We start from the raw sequence: 14394 nt of genomic DNA on the forward strand, positions 1-14394 counted from the left end.
CCCGTCCAGGCGTGCCTCCCTAGGAATGACACTCCCCACAGTGGGCTGGACCCTCCTCCATTAATTAGAAATCAGGAAAAAGCCACAGAGCATGCGCAGGGGCCCATCCAATGGAGGCAATTCTTCAACAAAGGTTCCCTCTTCCCAAGTATGCAAGTTGGCGATGAAGATTAGCCATCACAGCCCTCGCACACGGCACACGGCACGGCAGCAGAAGCACGAGGCAGCCAATCACATCGCTTCTAAGTCTGGAAACATATCGGCAGATGGTGGGGCTAATCTTGCTTTTCCTTTTATATTTGGTACAAGACGGTATCACTCACTGTCCGTCACACTCAGGGAAGGTCTTCCTACCATCATTAATTGAATCTAAAAATCTTCCTTACAAACATGCCCAGAGGTTTGTCTCCTAGGTGGTTCTGGATGTTGTCATGTGGACAGTCAATATCAACCATTACGGTGGAAGGAAGGAAGGAAGCATTTGAAATAACTGATCTAATAGCTCAAGGGAAAGAGAAATCCCTAAGCCAAAGCACAAGGACTGAAGAGCGCTTCCCAGGAAGAATTAAGAGGATGTTTACTTCATGAGGCTGAGGCAAGGCCTCACTAATGACTCAGATTCCTAACTGGGGTACAGGATATTAACCCACAAACAGATAGAGGGCTTCTTCCGGAAACTGCATGAATAAGCATCTCGCATTCACTCACACTCTGGAGTCTCCATCCACTTCCAGTCACACTCATTCCCTGGGAGGTTCTACAAGATGCCATGTAGCAGCTTTGATGGACAGCTCCAGCACAGTGGGGGTGGGGGGATTTCAGAGCCTGGAGACTCTTCATGTGCAAACCGTAATAACCATTTGGGGGCAAGTATCTGCAGATGCCACCACAGAAGGAATTGCAACTCAGGGGACAATTCATTGCACAGTTCTTCAGAAGCTGATCATCTGTCATGCTGGGAGCCACTCAATAGAGACTTCAGTTATCATCTTTCTGAATCTCAGCCACATACCTTCTGCCCAAAAGGAGCTCAGAAATCGGGGCAGATTGCAATGAAGAGTGGAGCTATGAGGAGATTTGAATCCCAGATTATGTACCTGGGAGCCTGACCCAGTAGACTAAGAAAGCACAGCCTCCTGATGCAGCCAATACGACAAAGAATGCAGGTGCAAGGCAGGCCGGAGAAAAAGCTCAGAGGCAGAGTATTGCCTGCCATGCAAAAGTCTTAGGTCTCAGACACAGCATCACACACACACACACACACACACACACACACACACACACACACGCACACACGCACGCACGCACACACATGCACACACACGCACAGAGAGAGAGAGAGAGAAGAGAGAGAGAGTTCACATTGCTAAAACCTCAGTGAGATTGAGAACACAAATTTTTAAGCAAAAATTTTAAAGTCTCTGATTAATGATTAACTAAAGATGGTACTTCCTAAATAGTTTAATGGTACAGATGTTATTCTGAAAAGAGTGATACATTTGTTAAATACATTTAAAAAAATCATCCACACACAGCAGTATGAGCAAACTGTAAGCAATCTCAATCAAATAAATTAGCTAATCACAATTCCACACTCTTAGTGAGGGTTTCTATTGCTGTGATGAAACACCATGACCAAAAAGCAAGTTAGGGAAGAAAGGGTTTATTTGGCTCATACTTCCATATTATAGTCCATCATTAAAGAAGTCAGGACAGGAACTCACACAGGGCAGGAACCTAGAGGGCAGGAGCTGATGCAGAGGCCATTGAGGAGTGCTGCTTATTGGCTTGCTCACCCTGCTATCTTAAAGAACCCAGGACCACTAGCCCAGGAATGGCCCCATCCACAATGGGCTGCCCCCATCACTAGTTAAGAAAATGCTTTGCCTTACAGCCCTGCCTACAACCCGATCTTATGGAGGCATTTTCTTAATTGATGTTCCCTCTTCTCAGATGACTTTTCAAGTTGACATAAAACTAACTCACACAATTGGCCCCTTGTCAACTTGACACACAAATGCATCACCTGCCAGGCAGTGGTGGCACACCTTTAATCCCAGCATTCGGGAGACAAAGGCAGGCAGATCTCTGAGTTCAAGGTCAACCTGGTCTACATAGCTCAGACTTGGTCATTAGTGAAACCAGGAGGACAGTACTTCAGTGTTTTAAAAATAGTGCTTGAGGCCAGGCGGATCTCTGTGAGTTCGAGGCCAGCCTGGTCTACAGAGCAAGAGCCAGGACAGGTTCCAAAACTACACAGAGAAATCCTGTCTCGAAAAAAACAAAAACAAAAACAAACAAACAAAAAAAAAAAAACACCCCACAGTCTTTACAAATTCAAACACATTAAAAGTTTAATATCTCTTTAAAATAGCCAATCAAATCTAAATCTTTTAAAATTCAAAGTCTCTCAACCGTGGTCTCCTGTACAATCAAAAATGAAAAACTTTCATACTTCAAAAGGGAAGTACCCAGCACAGTCACAATCAAATCAAAGCACAATCAAACTCCCCAAGTGTGAGTAACTCAAGATTCTTCGAAGTCTAGGATTCGCTCACCATCTTCTGGGCTCCTCCCAAGGGGCTGGGGTCACCTCTCTGGCTCCACCCTCTGCAGCACACACGGCCCCCGTCTTCTAAGGCTGGGCAGCTTCGTTCTACCTCTGCTGCTGTTCTTGGTGGTCATCCCATGATACGGGCATCTCCAAAATGCTGGGTCTCCTGCTGCAACTGCACTTTCACCAATAGCCTCTCCTGGGCTCTCCTCATGGTGCCAAGCCTCAATTTATCTGCATGACCCCCTTCAGTCCTGGGCCTTTGACTGTCACCGAGGCTACACTGCACCTTCACCAGTGGCCTCTCACAGTGCCAAGCCTCAGCTGCTCCCCATGACTACTTCATACCTTCAAAACCAGTACCCCCCAGGGCACTCTTATACTATCAAAATTCGGCTGTCAGCATGAGGTATACAGCCTTGGCCACCCCTGGAACTCGAGAGTGTTCTGTACGCTTTCAGGGAACACTTCCCAGAAGATTTCACCTCAACGATGTTGGTCTCTTCTTAATCACTGCTAATTTCACAGCCCTAGCCAATCAGAATTGAGTATCCCAGCAAAGCAAAGGTTTCACTTTAATGATACTGGCATCTTGTTAATCACAGCGGATTCTTCAGCCCCAGCTAACCGCAACCACGGAAATTTAATTCATAATAACAAATGGGCCTGATTAAGTCTTTAAACTTCCCTCTGAAACTTCCCAAGCCAGGCCTCCACTGTCTGCACCGGTCTCAACATTCTTACCTCCCAAGCTCCTACAGAACAACAACAGCCTACACAGCTCTCAATCCTCAATGGCTCTTCTAGTCCAAACTTCCGAAGTCCTGCCACAGTCCTCCCCAAAACAACATGATCAAGTCTGTCATAGCAATCTTCCACTATCCCAGTACCAACTTGTCTTAGCTAGGGTTTCTATAGCTGTGATGAAACACCGTGACCAAAAAGGAAGCTAGGGAGAAAAGAGGTTTTTTTGGCTCACAATTCCATATTGTAATACATCATTGAAGGAAGCCAGGACAGGAATTCTAACAGGGCAGGAACCTAAAGGCAGGAGCTGATGCACAGGCCGTAGTGGGGTGCTGCTTACTGGCTTGCTCCCCATGACTTGCTAGTAGGCACACATCTCAAAAGCAAACAAAAGAGGAGGAAGAGGAGGAGAAGAAGAAGAAAAAGTTGTTGCTCAAGGTCATCTTCAACTATACAATAAATCCAAGATCAGCCTGGACTTCTAAAAAAATAAAATAAAAAAGGAAGAATGTGCATACAGAACACAACCTGTGATGCAATAGGATACTCAGTACCTCTTAAGCCCAAGTGGAAATTTAAACAAAAAAAAATTAATTTTTTAATTAAATATTTAGTAAACCGCCTTTCTAATTCTATAAAACACAGTAGTGCCAAAGGCTAATCAAGCTGGATTATCCAAACTACAAAAATAACAAGGAACTAACATAGTTCAGAGCCTCACTGTGTAACCCAGGTGCGATGGCTCTTCTCGGTTGTCAACTTGACTACATCTATAATGAACTAAAACCCAAGCGGCTGGGCACACCTGTGAGGGATTTTTTTTTTTTTCTTAATTAAATCATTTGAAGTGGGAAAGCCCCACTTTCGATATGGATCACTTTGAGGTGGGAAGATCCATCTAATCCAGATCTTCCGAGGTAGGAAGACACCCCCCCCCCCTTTAATCTGGGCCACCCTTTCCGCTGACAGCCTATATTTAAAGGACGTGGAAGAAGGAAGCCTGTTCTCTTTGCCGGCTTGCTCTCACTCTCACTGGCAAATCCATTCAATGGCATTACAACCTACTTGAAGGGCCTCTACCAGCCCAAGCATGGCAGACATGGCTCTGACAGGCCTTGCCCTTCTCCCCCATTCCCTCTGCCTTGCTAAAAACCATGAAGATTACATTCCTAAAGCTAGCCACCAAGGTCTATTCCCTTATTTGGCCACTTCCTCCTCCTGAGGCTGACTACCAAGGTCCAGCTATCAAAGTATTGAAGCCCAGCAATCAAAAGCCCCCTTTGGCTCATCTAATTAACATGCCCAATGAAAATTAACCACCTCATACGAACACGTGAGTTTTCCCTTTTCCCTTTATAAACTGCCTTTTGCCTATGGGTCAAGTCTGTCTCCTCTCTATCCAGAGGCAGTCCTTTGTCCCCTGGGACAAATACCCCCTCTCCCTTGCTCCGTTCCCCTTCTCCCTGCCCTCTATCTCCTGTCTTTGTCTCTTATTCCCTGCCCTTTGCCCCTCTGGGGCGAATAAATCTCCTTTGTGCTGAGAATTTGGTCTTGGGGTGTCTTGTGCCAATACTGGTCCCTTCACTGCTTCTTCAGGCTTCTGGTGTACAGTGAAGACGAGCTGAGACTCATGGACAAAACAACTCCTGGATTCTTGGACCTTCCAGTGGTAGACAGCCATTGTTGGACTAGCTGGACCACAGCCTGTAAGCCATTCTAGTAAACCCCTATATATTCTATAAGTTCTGGTCCCTTAGAAGACTCTGACTAATACATCGGGCTAGCCTCACTCTTGGGAGCTAGCAATCTCCTGCCTTAGCCTCTCTAGTAGGTACAAGTATATGTATGCACCACCTTGCCCGGCTTAGACACATGAATTTTTAATTCACACACACAATCTAATACTTATAGCCCTGCCCTCTTACTTTCTTCATCCAGTGCCATTTTCTTAAGAGCCACACAGGAGCCTTGCTTCCTCTAATAAGGAAAACTTCACCATGTGTATCTGCCATCTTCCTCTCCTTCTCCCATCCAAGTTCCGTCCTTCACCTCCCATTATTGGCCTAGCAATATGACTCAGTATGTAAAACCACTTACTCTGCAAGCCTGATGACCTGCCTTCAATCTCCAGCATCCACAGAAAGGGGGAAGGAGAGAACTGACTCCACCCTCCATCCCTGCCTCCACTCCCCACAATGGAGAGAGATCTTGGACTCAGTCCCTGGGGACCTCTAACACATCCTGTACCCACCCGTGGAAATGGAAACTTCTGGGTCACAAAGAAGCACTTAGCCTGACAACTAAGGCCAGTGTGTTTCCCAGGTGAGCTGCCCTGGCCAGTGCTTTCACAGGCAACAGATGGGGGCTGCCTGGTGACTTCCCCAGTCCCACAAGGCTTTGCCAGTAACCGGCTCAGAAGGAGCAGGAATCCCTGAACCTTGCCTTAATTCCGTACACTTCGGGTACCTGTCACGGGTGCTGTGGGACCGATACAAAGTGCTAACACGGGAGGGTTTCTACATGACAGCTATGAGAACTTACGAATATTAGAAGTCGGATTCCTGCTGTCTTTGTGGTTCAGTTAGGGTTCTTTAGTTCCTATGAGGATGGTTTCTATCCTGCCCGCCCCCTCAGAGAGAAGAGGGAGGGGAGGGGAAGGGAAGGGAGAGGAGGAAAAGGAGGAGAGAAACAAACAACAACAAAAAGACAAGGAAAAAATGAGCTTGGGGTCGGGCAGTGGTGGCACATGCCTTTGATCCCAGCACTGTGGTGGTGGTGGGGGGAGGGGAGCAGAGCCAGGCGGATCTCTGTGAGTTCAAGGCCAGCCTGGTCTACAGAGCGAGATCCAGGATAGGCACCAAAATTATACAGAGAAACTGTCTATATATATATATATATATATATATATATATATATATATATATGTATGTATTAAAATAAAAGTAAAAACAAAAATAAAAATAAATATATAAAATAAAATAAAAATGAGCTTGGGACTTTGAAAATGAAACTTTCTCCCAGATAGCTAAGGATGAAGAGATATGCAAAAGAATGGGGGACATGAAGGAGACAAGAAATGTTTCCCCTTTTATACCCTCTCAACATTTATTTAATTGATTGTTTGATTAAGGACTGATAACATTTCTGGCTCTTAACTACATTATCAAAACAAACAGACATTGTAGATGTAACCAACCGTCTTATTAAATAAGAAACACATAACCAATGCAAAGAAGAAAGCCAAGAGGTCAGAGCTAAGAGCTAAAAACCTTACCCTTCCTCCTGCAGTGGTCCTACCTCTCCGAACCAGAGCTACTTCCTGTGTGTCTGTCTTTTTATAGTGTTTCTGTTCTGCCTTCTCATTGGTTGTAAACCCAACCACATGACCGCCTCATCACGGCTTGTCTGTATAGACCTCCAGGTGTTCTATTGATTGGTATTGAGATTAAAGGCATGTGTATCCAGTACTGGCTGTATCCCTGAACACACAGAGACTTACCTAGCTCTGCCTACCAAGTGCTGGGATTACAAGCATACGCCACCACTGCCCTGCTTTCCTATGACTTGCTAATAGCTCTGACCCCTGGGCAACTTTATTTATTAACATACAAATAATATTTGAATACAAATAAAATATCACCATAAGACATATAACACGTGACCCAATTTTAGTCATGACTGAATGTTGAGCCGATTTTACCTCTAGATGTACCTGCTTTAAAGGTAAAGAAAAGAGGCCCCGTACAGGAATTCTGCTGGATACTAAAGGGGCACACCAGCTGCTGGTGAGTCACCACAGTTCTCTTGGAAACAGCATTTCCAGAGCAGCAAGCAGCCCACATCCTTCAGTCTACAACAGTACCCGAATTAACTCTGGTTCTGCCTCTTTCTCCTGCAGGTCAAGTCCAAAGTGCATGCTCACACTGGCTCTCCAGGAGCCTACTCGCCTTAGAATTATCTGGAAGTAGCAGGAGTTTGTCTGATCCAAGAAATGACAGAAAACTTACTTCATGTCTTAAAGGTCATATCATCTAGGATTGCTCACAGATTCTACCTACCCAGTCAGAGCTGAAAACATAAATCTCATTGGTTGTTGGTCTCTTGACTATCCTAAGACATTTGGAAAGTAATCCCCATGGGATGTCTCCAGACAGGAAGCTGAGGGTTAATTCCTTAAAAATATTCAAGAATTATTATTGCTAATTTCATATTTCTATCATTTGTGCCTGGTTGAACAAGAGCCTGAGTGATTCCTGGGGGGAAAAATCTTTGTCCCTTTGAGTAGATGAATCCCCTGGAAGTTTGCCCACACTCCAGCATGCTGAGGCAAGTGTCCAAGGTGGCTTCCAGCAGAACTGAGGATTCCCGAGATGTTACCCATGTCTTTAGAGTCCAGTTGGGGAAAAATACACAGTATCCTCAAAGAGAGGCTACCCTTAATTCTAATAATACTTCCAGTCCCCAACTAACTGGGCTTCAACATTCCTAGGATGGGGCCAAAAGCCCTGTAGAGCTCAGGATTAGCATGTGAAAGACCCTGAGCTTGATCCCCAACATGGCAAAAAAACAAAAACAAAAAAAAGGCCTCCTCAAAAGTAGACAATATCACAAAAATTTCAAAACATATATAATGTCAGCCATGGGATATACATATTTTCACAATCCTAGTTTTCAGGAGGCTGAGGCAGGAGGATAACAAGTTCAGGTTAGTCTGGGATCCAAAGCATGCATGACCTTGCCTGGGGGTGAAAGAGGGGTCTCTAAAATAGATAGAATGCAATTTAATATTTGAAAAGTGTTTTCACTTGATATTGGATAAACAGGAAAAACTGCAATTAAAAGGCCCTGTTGCGGGGCTGGAGAGATGGCTCAGAGGTTAAGATCACTGCTTGCTCTTCCAAAGGTCCTGAGTTCAACTCCCAGCAACCACATGGTGGATCACAACCATCTGTAGTGAGATCTGGTGCCCTCTTCTGGCCTGCAGGGATACGTGCATGCAGAACACTGTATACATAATAAATAAATCTAAAAAAAAAAAAAAAAAAAAAAAAAAGCCCCATTGCTCTTGTCCCTTTAGTGTTAAACCAGCCTGTCACTGGCATTCACCCTGGGAAGAGCCAAGATCAGAAACACAGGAACAGCCCAGGTAACACACCTGGGGAAGGTCACATTAGGCCTGGCCAAGGTCATTAGTAACCTTGGTTCTTTCAGAAGACTAAGTTTTAATTAAGTGGAGTTTGGGGAAACTGTAGCAAGGCCAAAAGACATCCAGGTGTATTTGATTGTATTTTTCAAGCTCAGAATGACTCTCATGTAAAAGAACTAGGCAGTCATTTTCATCAATGTCCACCGGTTTATTTAAATAAACAAAAATGTCATTTATAGGCCAGGATGTCCCACGCACTCCATTTTAGATTGTATCGTTTCCCACAATCACAATAGCACGGTGTATAAGGGGGTGCATGCAATTTGTGCATAAAAATGGAACACTTGAAGGCTAGGAAGAGAGCCCAGTGGGTAAAATGCTGGCTGTGCAAGTCTGAGCTGAGTCCAAATCCCAAGAGCATAGGTAAAACTAGACACGGTGATGCACATCTGTTATCCCAGCTCTCCTAAGGTCAGATGGGAGGTGGAGTCAGGAGAATGCCCTTAAACTCAGGGGGGCAACCAGCCTGGTATGCACCGCCACAAACAGGAGATCCTGTCTCAGACAAGGTGGAGGGCAAGGACCAACACCTGAGTTTATTCTCGGGCCAGCAAACAGACACCCGTGTAAAAGATTTTTTAGTGGATTGTCTTAAACCATTGACTATTTAAAGATGATCTATATGGGGAAAATCACCTAGAAACAGATCATATTCTTTTCAGTTATCAGAACTCACCGGCCTAATGAGTCACTGTGAAAGGAAATACAACCAGGTCCCGAATAAAGAAAAACCACAGTGCTGATAGAGCCACCCCACAGAAATGCAAACAGACTCAGAATTCAGCGTTTCCCTGGATCCCCAAACAGAGGACCTGTCTCCCCACTGTGAGCGTGGAGCCCAACACACAATGCACAGATTAGGAAATGTATTTATATGTGACTTAACAAAAAGATCCACGAGAAACATCACAAGCTACCAGTCAACTACGATCTAGACACACAGCTCACTTCTTCACCCTCAGCTGATTGAATGAAGAGAACCTGGAGCTCTACCCATGAGTCGCTCGAGGTGCCAGGATTGTGATGTTTCAGGGGTGGTTTAACTTTACATTCCCTTCCAGGATAGAGCATGTGCTTCTTTAGGGGTGCAGTGAGTTGAGCCCATGTCAGCAGATTCTACAGAGGCCTGAAGTGCTGGGGCAGCAGTCTGCCTCCACCCTGAGCCTGCCTCGCTCACGCTCATGCTCCCTAGAGAAGCCTACCTGGACTGGCCACCTCCTGCAGTGAGAACCGATGTAAGCCCTAGGGAGTTAGGATACTGCTTCCCTGAGAACGTGACCACTTCCAAATTTAGACAGGCCACACTTAACTCTCCAACAAACAAACTCAAAACTCAGAATCAGACTGCAAGAAAATGCACACACACTCACACACGCACACACTTTGAGAAGATTGGAGCGTCTTTTTAAGCGTTCTAGATTCCTGGGAGCTTCTGTGGGGAGGGGTGTGAAGCTCCAGACAGGAATGGGCTAACAGATGTGAAGCTAGGTAAACCAATGTTTCGAGCCATCTGATCCAAGGTGTGCTTTTAAAAATGTAGTATTTGTCGTTTTCCTAAAGTAGATCACGAATACACACAGATTTTTATTTTTAGTCTCAAACGGTAAGCGAAAGAGGTATCTTCCTCCTCCTGACACGCCCCCCCCCGCGCCCAGCCCCCACTCTCCTCCCCTCCCAGGATAGCTATGGTTTCTTGGGTCCCCTTCAGTATGCATTCCATGCACACGCATCACCCTATTCTGTGCCTACAAAGCTGACAGCCTCAGGCCTTAGAGAAGCCCCGGCTGTGGGGCGGCAGGAAAGAGACGGGAAGCTACCGTTGTTTTTTTTTTTTTTTTTTTTTTTTTTTTTTCTTGGCACAGTTGCTCCGGGATGCCAGAGATGGGGGGCGGGGGAGAACCCACCTCGGGCCGCCCCTTGGCACTGCTACCATACCTGAGGGCTCTGCATTTTTACGCCTCAGTTTCGAAAGCATGCTGCCTTGCCCCCTTTCCGCTCCCCACTAAGTCTCTCGACTCACCTTCAAAGAGGAAAAAAAGAAAGAAAACCTAACTGAAGGTTAACTTTCCCAGCCAGGTGACTTCCCCCGTTAAAGGTGCAGCGGACGCGGCTCGTGTCCTCGGGCAAGTTCGGCATGGCGGTGAACACGAAACCCAAAGACGCCAGACGCAGCTGGGCCCGCCCGGAGCCCCGCGCCCGGAGTTGCTTTTGCTGCCCAAATGTTCGGAGCAGAAGCCCAGGGTCCTTGCCTCCCTCCTCCCCGGGGACGCTGGGGCTGCGGCGCCCGCTAAGAGCCCGCGCTCCGGGCAGGAGCCAAACCCTGGTCCACACCGTCTGGGAGCAGCGAGACCCGGCGATGAGACAGGGTCCCCTCCCCGGCGTCCCCGGCCCCCTCTGCAGGAACACACGTCTCCCTCATCGTCCCCGTGTCTCCTGATCTCCCGGGATCCCAGCCCCAGCCCATCATCGCCGCGGAGGTTGGTGGAAGGAGAGAGGCAGCCACAGGTGGGGGGCTCACCTGCTGAGGATCGGGGCTCCCCGTGCCCACGGGGGACGACGTGCCGGAGCAGGCCATGCTGTGGGGACCCGCGAGCTGCTCCTTCCAGGAACTCGGCTCTGCGCCCGGGTCGGCGCCTCCTCACCCCCCTCAATCCAGGAACTTCACCCCCGGGAGGAAAGTTGAGGGGTGTGGGGGGGAAGTTGGGCCGCTGCTCGGGAATGCGCAGCGCCGCCCCGCGCCGTCTCCTCCCCTTGCCGGGCGCCGCCAGGTGCTGTGCGGCCAGCTCGCGGGGGGCGGGCCAGCCAGGTGGAGGCGCGGCGACCCGCCCGGCCCGCAGCCGCCCGAGCATGCCCAGTGCTGCGTCCTCCGCAGGGTCCCGGGGACACCCAGGGCTGGGTGGCCTTGAGACGCCCCGGCGTTCGAGGAAGATCCGGAGAGGCAGAGCAAGGGTCAGTGCACACCCCGCCCCACCTGAGCGGACTGAATCCCGACAGCATCCCCACGATGCTAGCAATGTCCTTCCTAGTCGCTGATGGACAACTGCTTGTCTGAATTTAAGAGGACATCCACCGGGCAGCGATGTAACTTTCGCTTATATTGTTCATTTTAGAGCGTAAAACCCATGGGGCAGAGGTAACTGCAGGCACACCCCCTCAGAAACAGAGTTCCAGTCTCGGATTCACGCCATCTGGGGACCACTTGGGGCTCTGACCTCTCCAGCTAGATTTCCAGAGGATTCCCCCCACCCCCGTAGCCATCCCGCTTGGGAGGCAGGGACTGGGCCCTACTCAGCAAGGAAGCCGGGAGCTGGATCTCGGAATGTCCTCGTTTCTAAGAGGTCAGATGACAAGGGACAGCTGGCTGTCCAGGCCACTGGGAACATCAGTAGAACTTACCCTGGTGGCGGCGGCGGCGGGATGTGGGGGTGGGGGAGCATCCATACTAGCCAGGTGCCTCTCAAAGGGTGCGCCTCTCCCAGCGTTCCAGCGTTCGCATCAATCAGCTTGAGGAACACAACCAAAAATGTAGTCGTCCCCCTAACCACCACCATACACACTTTCCGATTCAGTTCTGGCTGTAAAGATAAAAGTTTTCTCCCAACCAGTAGACAGACTCCTTTTTTTTTTTTTTTTTTTTTTTTTTTTTTTTTTTTTTTTTTTAATCTCACCAAGGCAGGGGCACTAGCACCTGGAGCCTAGGTAGAATGGAAACATTGCTTTCATTGTTCACTCTCATTCTTTATTGTTACTGTTGCTTTCTTTTTTCTGGCAAGTGAAAGTGATAGTGACCCGCAGTCTCCATTACATTGGGGTAAAACAAGTTTTTTGTTGTTGTTGTTGTTTTTGGAAGTAGAGTAATAGTTCCGGTGAGAACAAACTACAACAGAAACGCTGAAGGCTGTAGCATAAGGTGAAATGCGGAAAACAATACTTTTGCTAACTATCAAAAAGCGCCGTAATTGCACCCGAAGCAGAGAACTCTGCAGGGAGCTCGCTGCAGCTCTGATCCCCAAAGCAAACCCGAAGCTGACACATTATTTGTGGGCCCTTCCTTGGCTGTGGATCCACCGACTCGGCTCAGCCTCTAGCCCATGTTACCACATTTGGGCCTGGCAGAATCCGGGTAAGACAGACAGCAGGGTCTGAACCTAGTCTCGGAAACATTGAGTGTTTTCAAAATTTAGGAAGTCCATAATGGCTTGGATTTAACATCCTGGTGTGTGTGCTTGGTACATGAAGAAAAAGAACTTCCTTTCAACTTCCCGAAAGAATCTATGTGTCCACGCACGCTTAATGACCCCTGCTATGATTACAGGGGCATGTCTTGCCTTATTAAGGTCCAGGGCAAGGACACTGCCTTGACTCTCCTACTGCGCTTGAATGGGTGCTCTGTTCCCTGAGACACTGCATGTGGGAAGCTGACCACACAGGCTGGAGAAGAGCATTGAACTGGGAAAGCCCGCAGGAACACGGGTATTTTATGACCCAGCACCCTGGCACTGACTCAGCCACCTGTAAGAGGCCAGCAGCAATCAGAAAGACAACAGAAATGGAGGTGGGGTGCAGAGAGGGGATGAGAGGTTAATTCAAGAAGCAGCCCCTTGGAGCATCCAGAAAGGGGAGTTTTCCTGCAGAGCCTTTCTGGTCTGTTTATCTGGCGCCTGTTTCTGAGAGGCGCTTGTGTTTGGGAGTACACAAGACTCCCTCTTCCAGAGGCAAGCTGGGTTACACCTGTACAAGCAAGCAGCTGGGAGTCTGGCTATAGCTTAAAAAATTATAATGGAGCCAGGTATGGTGGCTCAAGCAGATTGTCCCAGCACTCTAGAGGCTGAAGCAGGAGGTGAACCAAAACATTGAAGGCCAGCCTGAGACATACATAAGTTCAAGTCTGGCTGAAGAACGAGAGAGACGTAGCATCCCCCAAACAAACAAACAAACAACAACAAACAAAAAGCATGTAGCTAAACCACAAACTTTGCATCCAGCCTGTGACACCCTCTAATACTGACCAGCTCCGTTCCTGCCATCATAGCCAAATACCATAACAGTAGTGGATCCTGGCGGGGCAGTTCTGCTTGCTCAGATACCTTACCATGCTTCTGCCCCTCCTCAGCTAATGATGCTAGGCTTTGCAATCATAGCTGACGGGCTTGCTGCATGCCTGAGGGACTTTTCCAGACCACTCTCTAGATGATGCAGGGCATTGGGTATGCCTTCTACTTAATCAGCTTCTGGGATTTGTTTGGGCCTCCCTCTGTCTTCTCCTCCCATCATGTGCTGGCGCTGATCTACTCTTGCACTATATCCAGCCCACTTTTTACTCTTTTTTTTTTTTTTTCCTGAGACAGGGTTTCTCTGTGAATATTGGAGCCTGTCCTGGAACTCTTACTATAGACCAGGCTAGCCTCAAACTCACAGAGATCTGATTGCCTCTGCCTCCCGAGTGCTGGGATTAAAGGCGTGTGCCACCACTGCCGGACTTTATTATTTACTTTGAGACTGTCTCAACAGGCTGGCCTTGAACTCACTATGTAACTCAGGCTGGCTTTGAATTTAAGGCACCCCTGCCGCCTCAGCTTCCCAAGTTCTGGGATTACAGGTGTGAGGCACCATACATGGTTTGCTTTGCATTTATAAGTCCCTGAGTTCTACCCCCATTTCTCTCTGTCTCTGTCTGTCTGTCTGTCTGTCTGTCTCTCTCCCCCTTCCCCACTTTGTCCTTCCCCACTGTATCCCTGCCTTCACCCACTTGTTGTCATGATTTGCAAGCAGTGACTTTGGGCCAGGCCATCCCAGCTGACATGTACTCATCACCTGTCACCTTGACAACTGCAGTGGTTTCCGAATTTTGGGTACAGAATCGGCTCTGTGCTCTAATACTGTGGTT

General features: G+C 47.9%; 1 protein-coding gene across 1 annotated transcript in view; it reads right to left on the reverse strand.

Annotated features, from left to right (window-relative positions):
- The window catches only part of Ank3 (ankyrin 3), a 612404-nt gene extending 601171 nt beyond the window's left edge, over nt 1-11233 (reverse strand). Inside the window, exon 1 of the mRNA XM_076557014.1 lies at nt 11026-11233. Coding sequence (XP_076413129.1) covers nt 11026-11082 — 57 coding nt within the window. The 5' untranslated portion in view covers nt 11083-11233. The remainder of the gene's footprint in view (nt 1-11025) is intronic.
- Nucleotides 11234-14394: the final 3161 nt, after the last annotated feature.

This window comes from Peromyscus maniculatus, chromosome 21 (assembly GCF_049852395.1).
Source record: "Peromyscus maniculatus bairdii isolate BWxNUB_F1_BW_parent chromosome 21, HU_Pman_BW_mat_3.1, whole genome shotgun sequence".
Taxonomy (NCBI): Eukaryota; Metazoa; Chordata; class Mammalia; order Rodentia; family Cricetidae; genus Peromyscus; species Peromyscus maniculatus.